Below are 17,642 nucleotides of genomic sequence, written 5' to 3' on the forward strand. Positions count from 1 at the left end.
GACATCAGCCTCAGATTAAACCATCAGCTTTAGAAACACACAAGAGACCCTCAGCTGTAGTCTCAATGGCACAAGGAGAGAATCCACAGGTTAAGGGGTGTCGATAAGAGTGTCCAGTAGTATCCCGCCTTGTCTTAGCATGGGAAAGGTGTTATATATATATATATATATATATATATATATTATATATATATATATATTCACGGCATTCGAAGTCTGTGTCACAATCTGTTAGTGTGGGTGGTTACCTACCAGGTAACGCTTTGTGGTTGGCCAGCAATCTGCTAACATCCGCCACGGTGCCCTCAGTTTGTGAAGAGCAGATCATAGAATGGTTGAAAGAGGTGTCGTGTACTCTTTGTATTTATTTGACAGTAAACTATTTCAACCATATATATATATATATATATATATATATATATATATATATATATATATATATATATATATATATATAAATGCATCACTGGTTTAAGGGCTCATAAAAGGCATCGTCAGGGATCTTGTATGAAGCACTTAAGAACCAATACAATCGATCTGCCATTTTTGTGCTTCCACATTGTATAGCAGGGGTCACCAAGTCCGGTCCTGGATGACCACCGTGGCTACAGGTTTTCATTCTAACCCCTTTTTTTAATGAGCGCCCTGTTTGTGCTGCTAATTAACTTTTTGTGAATTCATTTTAATGGACTTCTCTTTTAAGATTTGTTCCCCTGATTGTTTCTTTGAATTGCTTCATTTCTTTCCTTAAATGGCACCCAAACAGAAATGAAATGTGAAGTGAAGGAGCCAAGAGAAGACCAACTAAGTCAGGGCCTCAAACTTCAACCAATTTCACTCCAGCCAGCTGCTTAATGAGGCGCCGATTCTTGTCGTTAATTAAACCCGTTCCTTAATTTTGTGGCTTTGTTGCTGCGCTCGTAGTGCATTAGCAGACATTTCTGAAATTGTTGATTTTCTCTTTCTAAGAGCGCTGGTAAAATTTTTGGTGGACCTGAGCAGATCAGCATTCCATAGAGCTTCTTTTTTCTTTATTTTCAGATATTGTATGATGGACACCAGTTGTTTTGGCTCATTTTGTATCTCATTATTGTTTGGATGCTAATTAAGGAAAAAGAAACAATTAAGGGGTCTGAGTCTTCAAGAACAAGTCAATTAAAATGAATTCAAAAGAAGTTAATTAGCAGCAAAAACAGGTCACTCATTAAGAAAAGGACTAGAATGAAAACCTACAGCCATGATGGTCCTTCAGGACCGGAGTTGGCGACTCCTGGTGTATAGGACTATGGGGAGCAAAAGTGACACCAAGATGTCACAAGGCAGAGGTCAGTCCCCAGTAAGGGATGGAAAGCAAGTACTATGTGTCCCTACTGGACTAAGAGAAAGCGATAAAAACGAGGTCATCGACAGCTGACACAACTCTGGTTCTGTTCTACCAAGGGTGACAGCCATAATGCCAATTTGAAATGGCCAGCAGCTATGAAGCCACCTTTAAGGCCTGGCAGTTTCAGTGAAAGTCATGACTCAAAGACTGAAGGATACCAGAGGCCAGCAGACAGAATTCTGATCTGGTGGTTCTGCAGCTTATAGGCACAAAACTGACTCTAGGAAAAACACCAGATTGGAGTATACAGTAAAGACAGCTTTCTGCCAGTGCTAGAATAATGTTCAAGTCAAGTGTGGACTTATGTGAGGGCTTTCTGAAAGGGAAGAAGGAGACCAAAGCTACAATGAGAAAAGGAACAAGAAGAAAGGCAAGTGCTTGATTTTATGGTTTCAATCGAGTGGGCAGCCTCCCGAACAAACAGGCAACATCCTGGTCAGGAAAGCCAGTGGGGCAGCAGGTGTAGTTCTCTTTGTTACTCCTGCTTAGTTACTACAGTTACTATCTTTTCATACTGTGTTTCTATTATATTGTCCACCTCGTACAGCTTAACAAAGAAAATGAGAATTTCTTTGACTATCAGTGAACTCATTTATTTTCAAATCCGATTCAGCAGGGACAGAAATAAAGCAGTATATACTGCCCAGATATAACATCAAGGTGTTCTAGGTGGGTATCCATGGGCCCGTGATGGCAAGGAGCCTTTGAACCAAACAACGCTTGATGAAAGAACGGAGTATCCGTGAGCCGAAATGATAAAGGGAGATAATGAAGCAAGTCTGATGCTGAAATCAAGAGTGAGATATAATGCACTGCATGAAATGACTCGATGTACAAGCCCTGCATCTTAAAAAGCTTCATCAACTCTCTGTTAAGGAGCAAAGTCACCCAGGAGCCAGCGGGGGTCTTAATCTGGCCTTGCTCACAGGACACTGTGATTTAATTAATGGATGGATACCATGACCGAGGCCTAGAAAAATCCAACTTCACCAAAAAATTCCCATAATTGTGTAGAAATTGAAGAAAACCATAATGATGTTTTGTATTTCATTGTAAGAAAGGACAATCGTAGTGTTGAGATAGCAGAATACCATAAATAGTAACATGTCTGACTGTTTGTCGGCGGTATGAGTCCCACCTGTACCACTTTTTTATTTTTGATGATTTTCATTTTTTGTATATAAAAATATATACAGAAAAATAATAAGTATTACTAAGGAAGTAATATAAAAAATGATTACTATAAAATGATTTCTTATCATGGAAAAAATAATTGTCCTGTCCCATTAAAAAAATGTAAGATATTCACATCATTCCATTTTTTAATGTTATCTGTTGTTTATGTGTAAAGATATGCAATTATTTTATTTTACTGTCTGAAACCAATGTATTTGACTTGCTATACATTTTTATTGTAGTCTTCTGCATTCTGTAACTTAAACTAATTATATTATCGGTTTATCATTTACTGCACATGAAGGAAACCTATCATTGTTTCTGACAAGCTTCGGATAGCCTGCATAAAATATGAACACATATGTTAAAATGACTGGATCTTTTAGGAGTGGGGCGTCAATGAAGTCTACAAACCTCCCTAAAGAGATCAGAACAGTCCCTATCTCTGTCTATCCCCCATTATTATTTACTAGCTGTGTAAGCCCGTGCTGTAAAAAGCCCAGGCTCCTAGAAACCATGGATTCTGGTACATTAATTAATCTATCGCATCGGCTGCGCATTAGCGACTAAACGAGGTTCTCTTTCCTTGGTGGTTTCGTTTTGCCAACGTGCTACCCTGGCTTGTGTATCAGTGGCTAAGTGAGGTTCTCTGCCCTTGGTGGTTTGGTTTTCCGATGTGCTCACCTCCGTTGTCTATCAGCGGCTAAGTGACTTTCTCTCTCCTCTGAGGTTTTGTTTTGCCGATGTGCTCGCCTCACTTGTGTATCAGCGGCTAAGTGACTTTCTCTTTTCTCTGCGGTTCTTTCTTTGAGCTTCATGCTGTAGCCTCACACTTCCGGTCACAGACAGACACACACTTCCACACGTAGACGCTTATATATAAGAACAGATAAAGAGCCCATTTCGACAACATAAGATGAAACGGGCACGAATGGAATAGTAAGTAATAAGTATAAGCACCACAAACCTGATTATAGGTGTATTGAATGAATGTGTAATTAGGCCTGGAGCTGTAGTCGAAACCGCCTTTCAGGCCTCTAGAGCTTCAATCGAAGTCGCCTTTCTCTTTGCATTTTCGCGGCCGTAAATCCGCCGCCTGCCACGATGTTGGTCTCGTAAGGTTTTTCGGGCAGCTGCGCAAAAGGCGACTGCGCATTCGGCTTCGGACATGCGCAGAAGGCGACTGCGCGTTCGGCTTCGGACGGACCCTGCCGCGATGTTGGTCGAAGTCGCCTTTCTCTTTGAATTTTTGTAGCCGTAAATCCGCTGCCTGCCGTGATGTCGGTCTTTTCTGACATTCTCCTGGTTACAACTTTGGTATTTTTAATGACTTTGAACTTAGTGATCTCCTTTGAACTTTGGCATATGATCTTTGGACCTTAACTGAAGTGGACTTTGGCTAAATCTAACTTCCCATCAGTAAGTATCCCTTAAATCTCTTGTTACCTTATCTATTTATTAGGACTTTCTCGACCTTTTATGAAAAAGCCTGCAATGGTCAGGACAACAAGGAGTCCACAGCAGGGCACACTGAACCAACTTAGAGATGGCAATCAACCCCACACACACTTCTTTAATAATAGTAATAATAATAATAATACATTTTAGGATGTGAGAGGACAATCCATACAGATGAGGTTGGGTAATGTGCAAACTCCAAACCCCCAGTGCTCTGGAGCTGTGAGGCAGTAGTGCTAATCACTGTGCCGTCATGCCACCCTACCAATACAATAAAAAAAATGGGTTGAAAACACATTATGAATATTTTTCAATTAAAGGCCCTACTTAAATAATACTGTTATTTTGTATTAATGCACAATTCATAAAGCCCCCAGCCCATCACTGCTTATGAATTCCTAGTCATCTTTTGCTTCCAGTGGTTCTGAGACTTTAAGGATGGCAGTTTATTTACCATTTTTCTTAACTGTGTGACTTATCCTGCTAGGCTCCAAATGTCAAAAAAAAAAATTGCCTTAAACTGTCATAACCTATCTTAAATTTGTAAGTCACCTAGTATAAAAGCATCTGCAAAATACATATTTAGAAATAATAAAATTGAATTCTAAAGCAGGTAGTTTTCACATACCTTATTTTCACACATTTTGAAAAAGTATAATAATATAAGATGTACTGTATATAATAATTATATAATAATAATAAGGTCTTATTTAAGATTTTTATAAATATACCATTTTCTGTTAACTTGCATGCTCAATGTCAATGACATCATATAACACAAAAATGGAATGATTAATAAAATACACACAAAAAAGAACCTTTTACCTTTATGCAAAATTAATTGCAGTGATCATTCTGAAAGTTTCAATATGCATATGGATGGACTGATATATATATTGATATAGATAGATTAATAATACACTAGGTACATTGTGCCATTAAGTATAGCATAATCCAAATCTGATTGTATAATGTGTTGCAGAATACTTTCCTATGGCATCTCGCACATTGTAAGATGCCCTACAGCAGCAAGCGCAGTCAGGTAAAGCTAGAGGACAGTCCTTCTCCTCATTTTGCTTTATTTTGTTATATGTGGGCTGAACATTTCAGCAAATACCTTTAATGATATCAGATATCATCCGACATTTACAATATAATACTGCAGATTTTTGTATTCTTACAGTAGGAGGTTTAGAGGATAAACAATATACTCTTTCTAACTAAGTCACATTCCCCATGTAATCCCTCCATCCATTTATTATCAAACCCACTTAATCCAGTTCAGGATCACGTAGACACCAGAGCCTACCTTGGCAGCATTGGGTGACGGACTATAGGAAATTCATATAATCAGCTTTGAAGATGTGTGCCATCTAAGTCATTAAGCTGTGTTGACACTCCCCTGAATAGTCCCTGCTAGGGAGCCTTGAGAGAAAATTCTGTCCCATCCAAAGCTCAGGGCAGCTGCAGCCCAACAGAGTGAAGCCCTTCCTACCCAAAGAACCCAACAGCTCATTTGAAAATGGGGACATGTGTAGAATGCTCTTGCTGTTACTTTTACCATACATCTTACTTCACCACAACCTCCTGAGAATCCTACAATACATATACACACAAAGACGAGGCTCCAAGAGAGCTAAAGGCTGCTACAGTTAATGCAGGAAATACCTGGACACACCTGTATGTGTACATTTACTGCACATGAAGGAAACCTATCATTGTTCCTGAAAAGCTTCTGATAGCATGCATAAAATATGAACACATAGGGCGGCATGGTAGCGCAGTGTGTAGTGCTGCTGCCTCGCAGTTAAGAGACCCGGGTTCACCTCCCGGGTCCTCCCTGTGTGGAGGTTGCATGTTCTCCCCGTGTCTGCATGGGTTTCCTCTGGGTGCTCTGGTTTCCTCCCACAGTCCAAAGACATGCAGATTAGGTGGATTGGCGTTTCTAAATTGATCCTAGTGTGTGCTTGGTTTGTGTGTGTGTGTGCGCGCGCCCTACCCAGGGTTTGTTTCCTGCCTTGCGCCCTGTGTTGGCTGGGATTGGCTCCAGCAGACCCCCGTGACCCTGTAGATAGGATATAGTGGGTTGGATAATGGATGGATGGATATGTTAAAATGACTGGATCTTTTAGGAGTGTGGGTCAATGAAGTCTACAAACCTCCCAAATTAGCAACAAACTCCAAAATAGGGAAAGAGAAGGCTCTCAAACCAAGATGTGGAAATAACTGCCCTCATACAGAGACAGAGGACACGGTAGCTTCAAAAGGAAGACCAGGGTAGCCGAATATGATTGGGTTTAAATAATTTAGTACCTTTTGCTTGTGTGATATAAAACAAAAGACTAGAGATGGAGTGTTTATAGCATGCCTGGGCCATGGTTTGACAGCTGTCACCCTTGAACCTGTGACAGAATCTTAGGGAGGTGAAGTTATTTGAATAATCTTGGATTTTTGGTTCTTCACTATGGATGTTAGTCTCGACAGATAGTGAGGACCCACCAACTGTGCCTATGGTGCTGCTGCAGGCTGAAGAATTAAACACAATAAAATACATCTTTGGCCTAATCTAGGAGAATAGACAGTATCTGAACAGACACATAACACTACAAACAATACTCTTGTGTATGTAGATAGATATGAACGTCTAGACATAAATGTCCAGCACTCCACGTGCATTAAGACACAACACGAGCTAAGAGAAGCTGAGCTGCGAGGTCAGAAGATAAAGATGTTATGAAGAAATGCAACATATATAGCACTGGGATAAGTACACAAGAGCCTGACATTATGATGTGTCCTTCAGCAAAGGATGGGGTCCCATATCAGATTTCATAATTTCGGAATTTCCTCAGGAGTTCAGAAGGGGTGTCAGCTGACCATCGGAAACGCAAATGCCAGTAGTTCTCATCTGAAAAGAAACATTAAATTGCAAGTTAATAGCCAACCTTTTGAAAGATCAATGAATATGTATATTTTTACATGCATCCATCACTTTTTGAAATGAGGCTAATGTAATGTATGGCTTCTGGGAGTTGGCATCCACCTCAGCAGTAGGGCCAGCCCTGGATTGGATAGCAAACTTGCATTCACGTTTACTGGAGAGCTAATTAACCTAAAACATTATGTTTTGTGGTGAAACTGGAAACTGGAATTGTTTGAGAAAAGCCAAGCAAAGACAAGACAGAGGCTGAGATTTTAACAGAGCTGACTATTAATCACTGCACTACAGTACATGCCACCCTAAAAATCACACACTACAACTAAACCGGATATAGCATAAAAGCCACTGCATAAAGACTGATTGATTTACATTTCAAATAAAAAGTATTCACCCCCCCCCTTTGGAAATTTTACATTTTATTGTTATAGAACATTGAATTACTGTGAATTTTATTTGGCTTTTTTGACACTGATCAACAGAAATAGAGTCTTTAATGTCAAAGTGAAATCAGTGCCCATATTTATTAAGTGCCTCAAAATGAATCCTAGGAATTGCACTAAAAGTCTGACTAGGGTAAGAATTTACTACTCCCACACTCCCAGCAAGGGGAAGGAAGCTACATTTAAGAATAAATGATGTCATGATATAATGGCATTCCCTTGCTGGAAATTTGCACTCATGATAACATTTTGTAGTTTCTTGATACAAACGCTAAGTCTTCACCACAAAGATAATAAATAATAATATTATTATAATAATATGCGGGCGGCACAGTGGTAGCACTTCTGCCTCGCAGTAAGGAGACCTGGGTTCGCTTCCCGGGTCCTCCCTGCGTGGAGTTTGCATGTTCTCCCTGTGTCTGCGTGGGTTTCCTCCCACTGTCCAAAGACATGCAGGTTAGGTGTATTGGCAATCCTAAATTGTCCCTAGTTTGTGCTTGGTGTGTGTGTGTGTGTGTGTGCCCTGCGGTGGACTGGCACCCTCCCCGGGGTTTGTTTCCTGCCTTGCACCCTGTGTTAGCTGGGATAGGCTCCAGCAGACCCCCGTGACCCTGTGTTAGGATATAGCAGGCTGGATAATGGATGGATGGATAATAATATGCAAAGTAGAAGAAGAAGAAGAAACATAATCAGGTAGGATATTGTGCTAAGATGTATGTAATTGTTGCCAACTCACAACAACAGTAAGAAGAATACTGTAACGAACAACAAGGCGGAAAGACAAAGACAAGCATACAGAATGAGAGTAAAGCCCAATAATGGGCACACTTATTTTGCAATGAATGATCCACAGACGTCAAAAGAATCACATTCCTGCTGTTGTGGTCATTTATCTAACACCCTGGGGGACTGCCTGCCTTCTTGAACCGTCCTAGACTTGTTAAGTCTAACACAAATGTTTCAGGGTAATGTGGAACTCACAGGGATATGTGGTCAGGGGAGGCAGGTGAGGTAGAGCCTCACTGTCATCATGAAAAGTAAGAAACTAATAATGATAACATAAAATAAATGTGTCCTACTGGTCTGTGCTATAAATTTGTTTTCTGTATGATTCCAATAAGTTTGATCATTGTTATAGTCGAAATTGGTGAATTTGCTAATTTCCAGTCCAAATACATGGGAGAAACGCAAGGTGCAGCAGCGATGAGCCTCACCTCCCCTCGGACTGCACTCTTCCTCACACATGGGGTTAATGTATGCAATTGGCACGTACCTGTTACTGTCTCTCTGTGTGTCTCCAATATAATGTTTGCAGGCACTTTATTATACTCCCTGACTTTTCACCGTCTGGCTAATATCTTTAATGAATGTGTTTGACATATTTAGTCTTGCCGATTGGACATAAAACCGCAGTGAAAAGGCACAAGGTGAGGCAAACAGTACCGTGTCGCCCTGAAGGGGGTGCATATGAACCAAACAGGTAGTTGTTGCTGCTGTTCTTCTATGCAGAGGCACCAATAAGTTAGCGATATCAGAAAGTCAAGTGCACTGCATCGGTCTGTTTATTTTTATTTTTTGTTCCGACTGACTGCCAAAATGGAAGATTAAGATTTTTAAAACTAAAGGAAAATAAGGAGGACTTTTACAAGAAAGTGTCAGAGATTCTCGTGGAGAAGGATAGGTGCATGGACTTCATTTACAAATAAAGGTAAGACCATAAACTGTTTTCAATTTTATAAAAAAATGGGATCAGACTAAGAAAAAAAAAAATCCAATATTTAAAAACTAAATTTTGACCTTAAATAAAATATTTTTTTTTGTTTTTCTTGTTATCCTTTTGTTGAACAGTCTGTATTAAAATTGATTAAAGCATCAGAATTAAAAGCTTTTAAAAACAACTAAATATTTCAATTAAGGTCAAAACTGAAATCCGTTTTTTTTTTTATACAACACTCAATACTTTCATTTTTATTGAAAGAATATGAATTGTGGAATTGCAACAGAAAATTTAGAACACAAGTTGAGAAGCAAATGCGCTCTCTCCTCTCTCTCTCGCCGCTATTAATTTAATGTTCTTTCTTATTCAAATATGCGCCTTACTGATGTGTGTGTAAAGAATGCTGATGAGATGTGAAACATAATCAGTAGTCAATGTGCAGGCTGCCAGTTGAATAGTGAATGAGTTACTCTTTGGGGTTCATATATTTGTAAATCTGACTCTGAAGGAGTCAGCCCCTCACCAGCCATGAACCCCACCGCACATCATTGAGAGCTCAGTGTGCCTGTGTGACTTTTCGCTGTTAATCACCTATGCATCCCCACTTATCCACAAGGTAATGAAGTAAGAGTAGGACCAAATTTGAATTTTTTAAGCCATTTTGGATCATTTTCCCACTCCAAGATGTTTGACAAATACAGGCACAGATCTTTGCAACGTGGTCTAAATTAATTGCAAATGCAAAACACAAAATAATCGATCACATAAGTAGGATCAGTTGACGACAGAGAAGAAGAAAACAAAAACAGCAGCATTCCTAATGAAAATAAACCTCAGAATGGGGGGTGTCCAAAAGACAATGTCAGACGCAGTCACAATCCTGGAGACCTCAGCTAATTGCCCACAAACCTCTTCCTGAATATTCTACAGTACCTTCTGTACTGAGCGCTCTAATCTGATAACAGATTCCATCAATGTTAAAACAAATCAAATAAAAAAAAACATAATTGTGCACAAAAATTAAACTTTCAGTGACCTTATCAAATTCAGAAGGAGAGGAAGAAGCAAACAAAGAATATGATAATGATGATCCACATGGTAGCACAGTGGTCAGCATTCCTGCCTCACAGATCTTGGATAATTATGTTAGACTCTGTGCCTGATCATTGTCTGTAAAGAGTTTTTCCCCATATTTGTGTGTGGTTTTCCTCCCAAATCCCTGTGTGTTAGGACTGTAAATTGGCTGTATGTGAATGACCCTTGTCATTCAACTGGCATCCTGTCCAATGATGGCTTCTGCCTTGCACCTAATTCAACCTTAATGATAATATGATTTTCTTACAAGTGCTGACCCTTACACTTTTGAGCTCAACTATGGTGACATGAGTGATCAGCCAGTACAAATTCAAAGTAACTTCTTGGAAAATAAACATTGTCACCTATTACAGCCTCATCTCTTCTCCTTTGGCTAAACTGTTGAAGCTAAAACTAGACATGAAACTATTGGCTATGGCAAGTCAAATGACATGAGGATTTTAAAGCACAGGTCTTTTCAAAGTAGATAAATAAACCTATTCAAAGGTCTGTGTACACTGGTCTTCAGCACAAACAAACTTGCAGACAGAAGTGATAAGTAAGAAGTTGCTTTCTTTATTTTACTGGATAACAAAATTCTGTGCCGTGTTGTTGTTTGGCATGATATGCGGTCTATTTTATTATGTTTCTGTGTTGGGCGTTGTGGTACCCTTTTCTATTTTCTGAAAACTGGTTGACATTAAGGTACTTCAATAAGTTTCCACACTTTATTTTCTGAAATTTTTTAAAGTAACTGATAGACTACATCTTTGTGTAGTCTCCATGCACTTCAGTTTAAATATCCCAATGGTCTACAAGCTTCTAAATGTTTGGTTGAATGGGAACCCTTGTGGGCACTGCTTCTTTCACTTTGTCATAACATGCAAATCAACAGCCTCCCCTAGCTGTAATGCATTTCCTTTGATCGTTACTCTTCTACCCTAGCTTTCTTATATTTCTCGATAGTGCAAAGAACGCAAAACATCACCATCTCCTACAAAACGTTCCATCTTTTTTTGCCCTAAATATTTTTCCATTGTTATTTACCAATTGTAGCTTTCAATATTTGAAAAAAATAAACCAAAATCTCTAGAAAAAAAAAATTAAACTAGAACAAATGGGTTGGACAAGAGAATACTACCCAGGTTGCTACTTTGTGCATGTTCTTCTAGCCCAAATTACATTTGGATAAATCTGTACCAACTTTGCAAACGTACAGGGTGGGAAAGACTTTCAATGGGATTTATGCAAGGGCTCTGGCTAGGCCACTCAAGGAAATTCACCTTCCTTGCCTTTCATCCACTGTTTTATTGCTTAGGCTTTGGGTCATGTTGAAAGGAGAACCTCATTCTTATTTTCAATGATCTAGATGCAGGTTTTCTTCAAGAATTTGCCGGTGTTTTGCTCCATCTGTCTTCCTTTCTATCCTAAAAACAGCTCTAATCCAAACTGGATAGAAATAAACTCACAACAGTGTGCTGCCACCACTGTACTTTACTGTGAGAATGGTGTTCTTTAGATGGTAAGATGTATTTTATTTTTGCCAGATGTACTATTTTACTAGCCATAAAGTTTAATTTGGTCAGTTGTTGTCTAATGCAAACAATGACCAGACATTGTCATAAACAACTGTAGCTCCTTCAAAGCTATCACTGTCCTCTGGGTAGTCTCTCTGAACAGTCCCCCTCTTGCTTGGTCATTCAGTTTTGGAAGGATGGCATGATCTAGGCAAAGTCTAGGTGGTGCTATTCACCTTCCACTTCTCAATGATGTCGTTCAAGCTGTTGAAACCTTTTTAAAACCACCTCATGGCTTATTTTCTTTCTGCAACTTTATCTCAAAGTGCATTAGAAAGCACTTTTCTGAAAGCATTCTTTGCTTTGAAGTGCACTTACAAGCAGCTGAAACATCTTCAAACAACTGTGTTTATTCTGAACTCTTCAAAATCACCACAAGTGTTCACAGTTTGTTTTGTGATCTGTAAGGCGATTGGTTATTCCCAAGTAAGCTTACAAATCCAATTGTTCACATAGCTAAATAAGGTATTTATTGTTGTACAAGGAGCTTACAGTCACCAGCATCTTACAGGTGCTTAATACGTCTCCTACTGGTAGAGAGTGTTGTAACTCTGTTTTGAGACATAAATATTCATTAATCATAGTGCCTAAGAATGAAAACATGTTACATGTTGATTAGCACAGGAAAGTAAGAATTTCAATGTATTCTTGTGACACAAAATGACCCTATTCTCCTCTAACATTCTTCTCAAAAACTTTAGAAAACTGAATTACATTTGCCTAAATTTTCAGAATGTCATATAACAAAAGACATTACTGTTGAAAGACGGTGATGACTTCCTATACCCTTCTGTCACTCTGAGCAATCTGCATAAGTAAGACTGGTCTGACTATTTATAAACAGTTCCAACTTGTAAATACTTACTGTACACAATGTAAAGTAGATGTGTGCAATATGTATCATCTATGATATTATCTTAATTGTTGTTTTACAATGTGCAGGCTGAAATTATCGAGTATGTTACTCACTTTGCAAAAAATAATCAAAAACATGCCTTGAGCATCTGCACATTCTCGGTCTCATGTAAAAAAACAAGATAGACTACCGTGCGTGCGTTCACGGTCAGCGCACCACAAGTGAAGCTGGCATACCTGCCTAAACCTGGGTGAGCAAACAACACCAGGGGATAAACAGCCTCACAATCTAGGTTGTTACATTTAATTGCAAGATGTGGATCATCCTTACTCACATGGAGATAGTTTGGCTTTGAAAAGACTGATTTTGCTTAAAAGACAGCAATCTTCAAACTATGTCGGAAATCGTTTGCAGTTAAAGACAGCTTGACAACTAACGTTTCACCTCCTGTGATGTGAAACTGATCTAGTATGGAGCACCAAAATTCCAAATTATTTTCATTTCTGTATGAAGCATATGCCTATCTGGCGCCTTTTATTTTGCAAGCTGTCTTGATTAGGGGTCCTCGATTCCAAAGCACATTTTTTTTCTTTCATTATTTAAAACACTCACACAGATCCCCGCCTCCTCACCTTGCTCCATCCCATCCCTTTGGCTGCAGAAGCTGGAGAAGGTGATGACACGAGGGATGGAGCAAAAAAGAAAAATTAAAAATATATATATAAAAATACACAAACACAGGAATTCAGAGAAGGCACACTTCTGCACAATACCACTGAAAAATAAACTGTTCAAAAAAATTAAAGGAACACTTTGAAAACACATCAGATCTCAATGGGAAAAAAAATATGCTAGGTATCTATACTGATATGGACTGGTGATGTGTTGGGAACAAAAGTATGTCATATCGTTTGATGGAAATGAAAATGATCAACTTACAGAGGGCTGAATTCAAAGACATTTCGAAAATCAAAGTGTAAAAATGATGTGGCAGGCTAGTCCATTTTGTCGAAATGTCATTGCAGCAACTCCAAATCGTAATCGATAAATTGGACTGGACTGCCAATACTGATGCTCTGTGCAAGAGAGGACAGAGCCGACTATACTTCCTTAGAAGGCTGGCGTCCTTCAACATCTGCAATAAGATGCTGCAGATGTTCTACCAGACGGTTGTGGCGAGTGCCCTCTTCTACACGGTGGTGTGCTGGGGAGGCAGCATAAAGAAGAGGGACGCCTCACGCCTGGACAAACTGGTGAGGAAGGCAAGCTCTATTGTAAGCATGGAGCTGGACAGTTTGACATCTGTGGCAGAGCAACGGGCGCTGAGCAGGTTCCTGTCAATCATGGAGAATCCACTGCATCCACTAAACAGTGTCATCTCCAGACAGAAGAGCAGCTTCAGCGACATACTGCTGCCAATGTCTTTATCCACTGACAGACTGAGGAGATCGTTCCTCCCCCACACTATGCGACTGTTCAATTCCACCTGGGGGGGGGGTTAAACGTTAACATTATACAAAGTTATTGTTTGTTTTTACCTACATTTTAATCACTCTTTAATTAATATTGTGTTTATCAGTATGCTGCTGCGGTAGTATGTGAATTTCCCTTTGGGGTTAATAAAGTATCTATCTATCTATCTATCTATCTATCTATCTATCTATCTATCTATCTATCTATCTATCTATCTATCTACTCAGTAGTTTATATGGCCCCCCACGTACTTGTATGCATGCCTGACAACGTCGTGGGGGGGGAGCATGCTCCTAATGAGATGATAGATGGTGTCCTGGGGGATCTCCTCTCAGATCTGGACCAGGGCATCACTGAGCTCCTGGACAGTTTGAGGTGCAACCTGGTGGCGTCGGATGGCTCGAGACATAATGATCCAGAGGTGTTCTATTGGATTTAGGACAGGCGAGCATGGGGGCCAGTCAATGGTATCAACTCCTTCTTCCTCCAGGAACTGCCTGCATTCTCTCCCCAAATGAGGCCGGGCACTGTTGTGCACCAGGAGGAACCCAGGACCCACCTCACCAGCATATGGCCTGACAATGGGTCCAAGGACTTCATCACGTTACCTAATGGCAGTCAAGGTGCCACTGTCTAGCCTGTAGAGGTCTGTGCGTCCCTTCATGCATATGCCTCCCCAGACCATCACTGACCCACCACCAAACCGGTCATGCTGAACAATGTAACAGGCAGCATAACGTTCTCCACGGCTTCTCCAGACCCTTTCACGTCTGTCACATGTGCTCAGGGTGAACCTACTCTCATCTGTGAAAAGCACAGGGTGCCAGTGGTGGACCTGCCAATTCTGGTATTCTATGGCAAATGCCAATTGAGTTCCACGGTGTCGGGCAGTGAACACAGGGCCCAAAGGCCACTCTCATGAAGTCTGTTTCTGATTGTTTGGTCAGAGACATTCACACCAGAGGCCTGCTGGAGGTCATTTTGTAGGGCCCTGGCAGTGCTCATCCTGTTCCTCCTTGCCCAAAGGAGCAGATACCAGTCCTGCTGATTGGTTAGGGACCTTCTATGGCCCTGTCCAGCTCTCCTAGAGTAACGGCCTGTCTCCTGGAATATCCTCCATGCCCTTGAGACTGTGCTGGGAGACACAGCAAACCTTCTGGCAATGGCACATATTGATATGCCATCCTGGAAAAGTTGTACTACCTGTGTCACCTCTATAGGGTCCAGGTATCGCCTCATGCTACCAGTAGTGACACTGACCGTAGCCAAATACAAAACTAGTGAAAAAACAGATGAGGAGGGAAAAATGTCAGTGGCCTCCATCTGTTAAACCATTCCTGTTTGGGGGGTCATCTCATTGTTGCCCCTCTAGTGCACCTCTTGTTGATTTCATTAAAACCAAAGCAGCTGAAACTGATTAACAAATCCCTCTGCTGCTTAACTGACCAGATCAATAGCCCAGAAGTTTCACTGACTTGATGCTATACTCTATTAAAAAGTGTCCCTTTAATTATTTCAGCAGTATAGATCAAGATGATATTTGATGATACCTGAGGTGGATAGAGATGTAAATCCATTTAAGTGGTGGAAAACACAAGAAGTATATTTCCCCAAATTGGATAAACTTGCAGAAAAGTTCATGTGCATCCCTTCCTGCAGCAGATCATCTGAGAGGACTTCCAGCACCGGAGAAAATGTTGTAACAGGTAGCCATGCTCCTCTGAAGCTAGATGCTGTGGACAGACTGGTGCATCTTTCACACAACCTGAAGTTTTATTTTTCCTGGTATCTTTGTGCAGTATTGGGCAGAACGTGTTTACAGAATAGTATGGTACAGTATGTTAGATTTTTGTTCTTGCTTCTATGCTGCACAATCCACCTTACAGCATAGCAGTTTATGTTTATCCAGACTGTAATGTTCATGCCCTGTAGTTGAATTATGATTAGTATTTTGTTCCCTTTGGGTTCATATCTCATTTAAAATACTATCATTTTAATAGTTTTGTTGTTTTTTAGTGCAATTTTTTTGTGTAAATCCTGTAGGCCACTTTGAAATGGTTTACTCATACTTGTACCGGTTGATCTCAGTAATACTTTGACTGGTGATTTTAATGATTTTGTGTTATTTTAATTCAGTTTTAAGTAAATACATAAGACCTGTTTTCCTTAACTGCTGTTTCCATTTATCTCATTAGTAAGCAACAATATCCTATTATCAAGACCAGGCTATAGCATTAAGACTTTTACAAACATGTTCCAAAAAGGATGCAATAAATAGTGTAATTATTGTTATTGTCAAAGTCATAGAAAATATAGAAATACAATTTTTTGCCAATATCGTACACCCCTTATTTATCTATTAACTAAAAGTGCAGACAAAAACTGAAACTGACACTTTTTATAAGCTTTCAAATTCATATTTGTGTTACTAGTCAGCCAAGCAGATTGCATTATAACCAAAATGTGCTGTCCTGGAGAGACACAAATTGCTGACATTTTGTTAGGATGCCACAGTGGCCTACTTTTTGTTGTGAGTTTTGCTCAGACGAGTTACGATCAACTGTAATTGAACTCTGATGCTCAGATGTTTCATACAGAGCAGCATCATGAGATCACTGATTGGCACCGTGAGACTTTGAAAACATTACTATACTTTCTCCTCTATTATGCATGGAGAAAGTAAAATGGCTAGGGACAAAATCAAACTGTTAAAGGCTACCAGTGATATGTATCTACATCAATTATGCCTACTGGCTGTGTCTTTCTAACTACTTTTTTTAGTAAATACTAGGGAATTATGATTTGAGTACGTAATACTAATGCCTAATGGTTCAGTTTCAAAACATATGAACCACTACAACTTTAATACTGCATGTATAATATAACCCAACCCATAAACGTACACGTGCCCTTCTCATGTAAGTGTTTCTTCATTAAATGTCAAGATACTAGATGTACTATTTTTATGTTTTGGCCCATTAGTGCCAGTTCAGTCTTGCAACAAGCCATTTCTCCTAGTTATCTATCGAAAAGGACTGAACTTCGCATGAGATGGTCTTGGTCTGTCAATATCATTGCAGTCTTTGTTGGATCATATAGACTTCATAATATTGTTGGTAAACAAAGGAACAGCTGGGGGGCTGACCAGCATAGGCAAATGCTTAATGTTTGGAAGTTGTTGGTTTTCTGCTTCTTCTTGACTTTCTGAACACTACCAGGTGTTTCCATCAGCATCAAAGTGCTAAATAAGAAAATGATTAATGTATAGAAAGTGGTAGCAGAAATTTAAGTGAATAGTAAATAATCTATTTCAAAGCCAATTTATTCATTTTGACATAGCTCATCCCAAAAAACAAAAGTTGCACGACAAAAACTCAACCTAAAGGGGTGACAATCCATCGCAGTATACTAACAGTTCCTACCTGCCAACATTATTCTGCGTTTTGGACACTGCATCTATTAGACCTATTAACCCAGCTACAGGGGATGCACAAACTAGTGTGTTTCTTCGTGCCAGTCCCAAGCCCGGATAAATGGGGAGGGTTA

The 17,642-nt window shown here is 39.7% G+C and overlaps 1 protein-coding gene across 1 annotated transcript in view; it reads right to left on the reverse strand.

Annotated features, from left to right (window-relative positions):
- Window positions 1-562: 562 nt before the first annotated feature.
- Window positions 563-17,642, reverse strand: part of dnajc12 (DnaJ (Hsp40) homolog, subfamily C, member 12) — a 71,244-nt gene continuing 54,164 nt past the window's right edge. The window contains exon 5 of the mRNA XM_028795917.2: window positions 563-6,926. Within this exon, the coding sequence (XP_028651750.1) occupies window positions 6,841-6,926 (86 nt within the window). The 3' untranslated portion in view covers window positions 563-6,840. The remainder of the gene's footprint in view (window positions 6,927-17,642) is intronic.

The sequence above is a fragment of the Erpetoichthys calabaricus genome, chromosome 2, assembly GCF_900747795.2.
Source record: "Erpetoichthys calabaricus chromosome 2, fErpCal1.3, whole genome shotgun sequence".
NCBI lineage: Eukaryota > Metazoa > Chordata > Cladistia > Polypteriformes > Polypteridae > Erpetoichthys > Erpetoichthys calabaricus.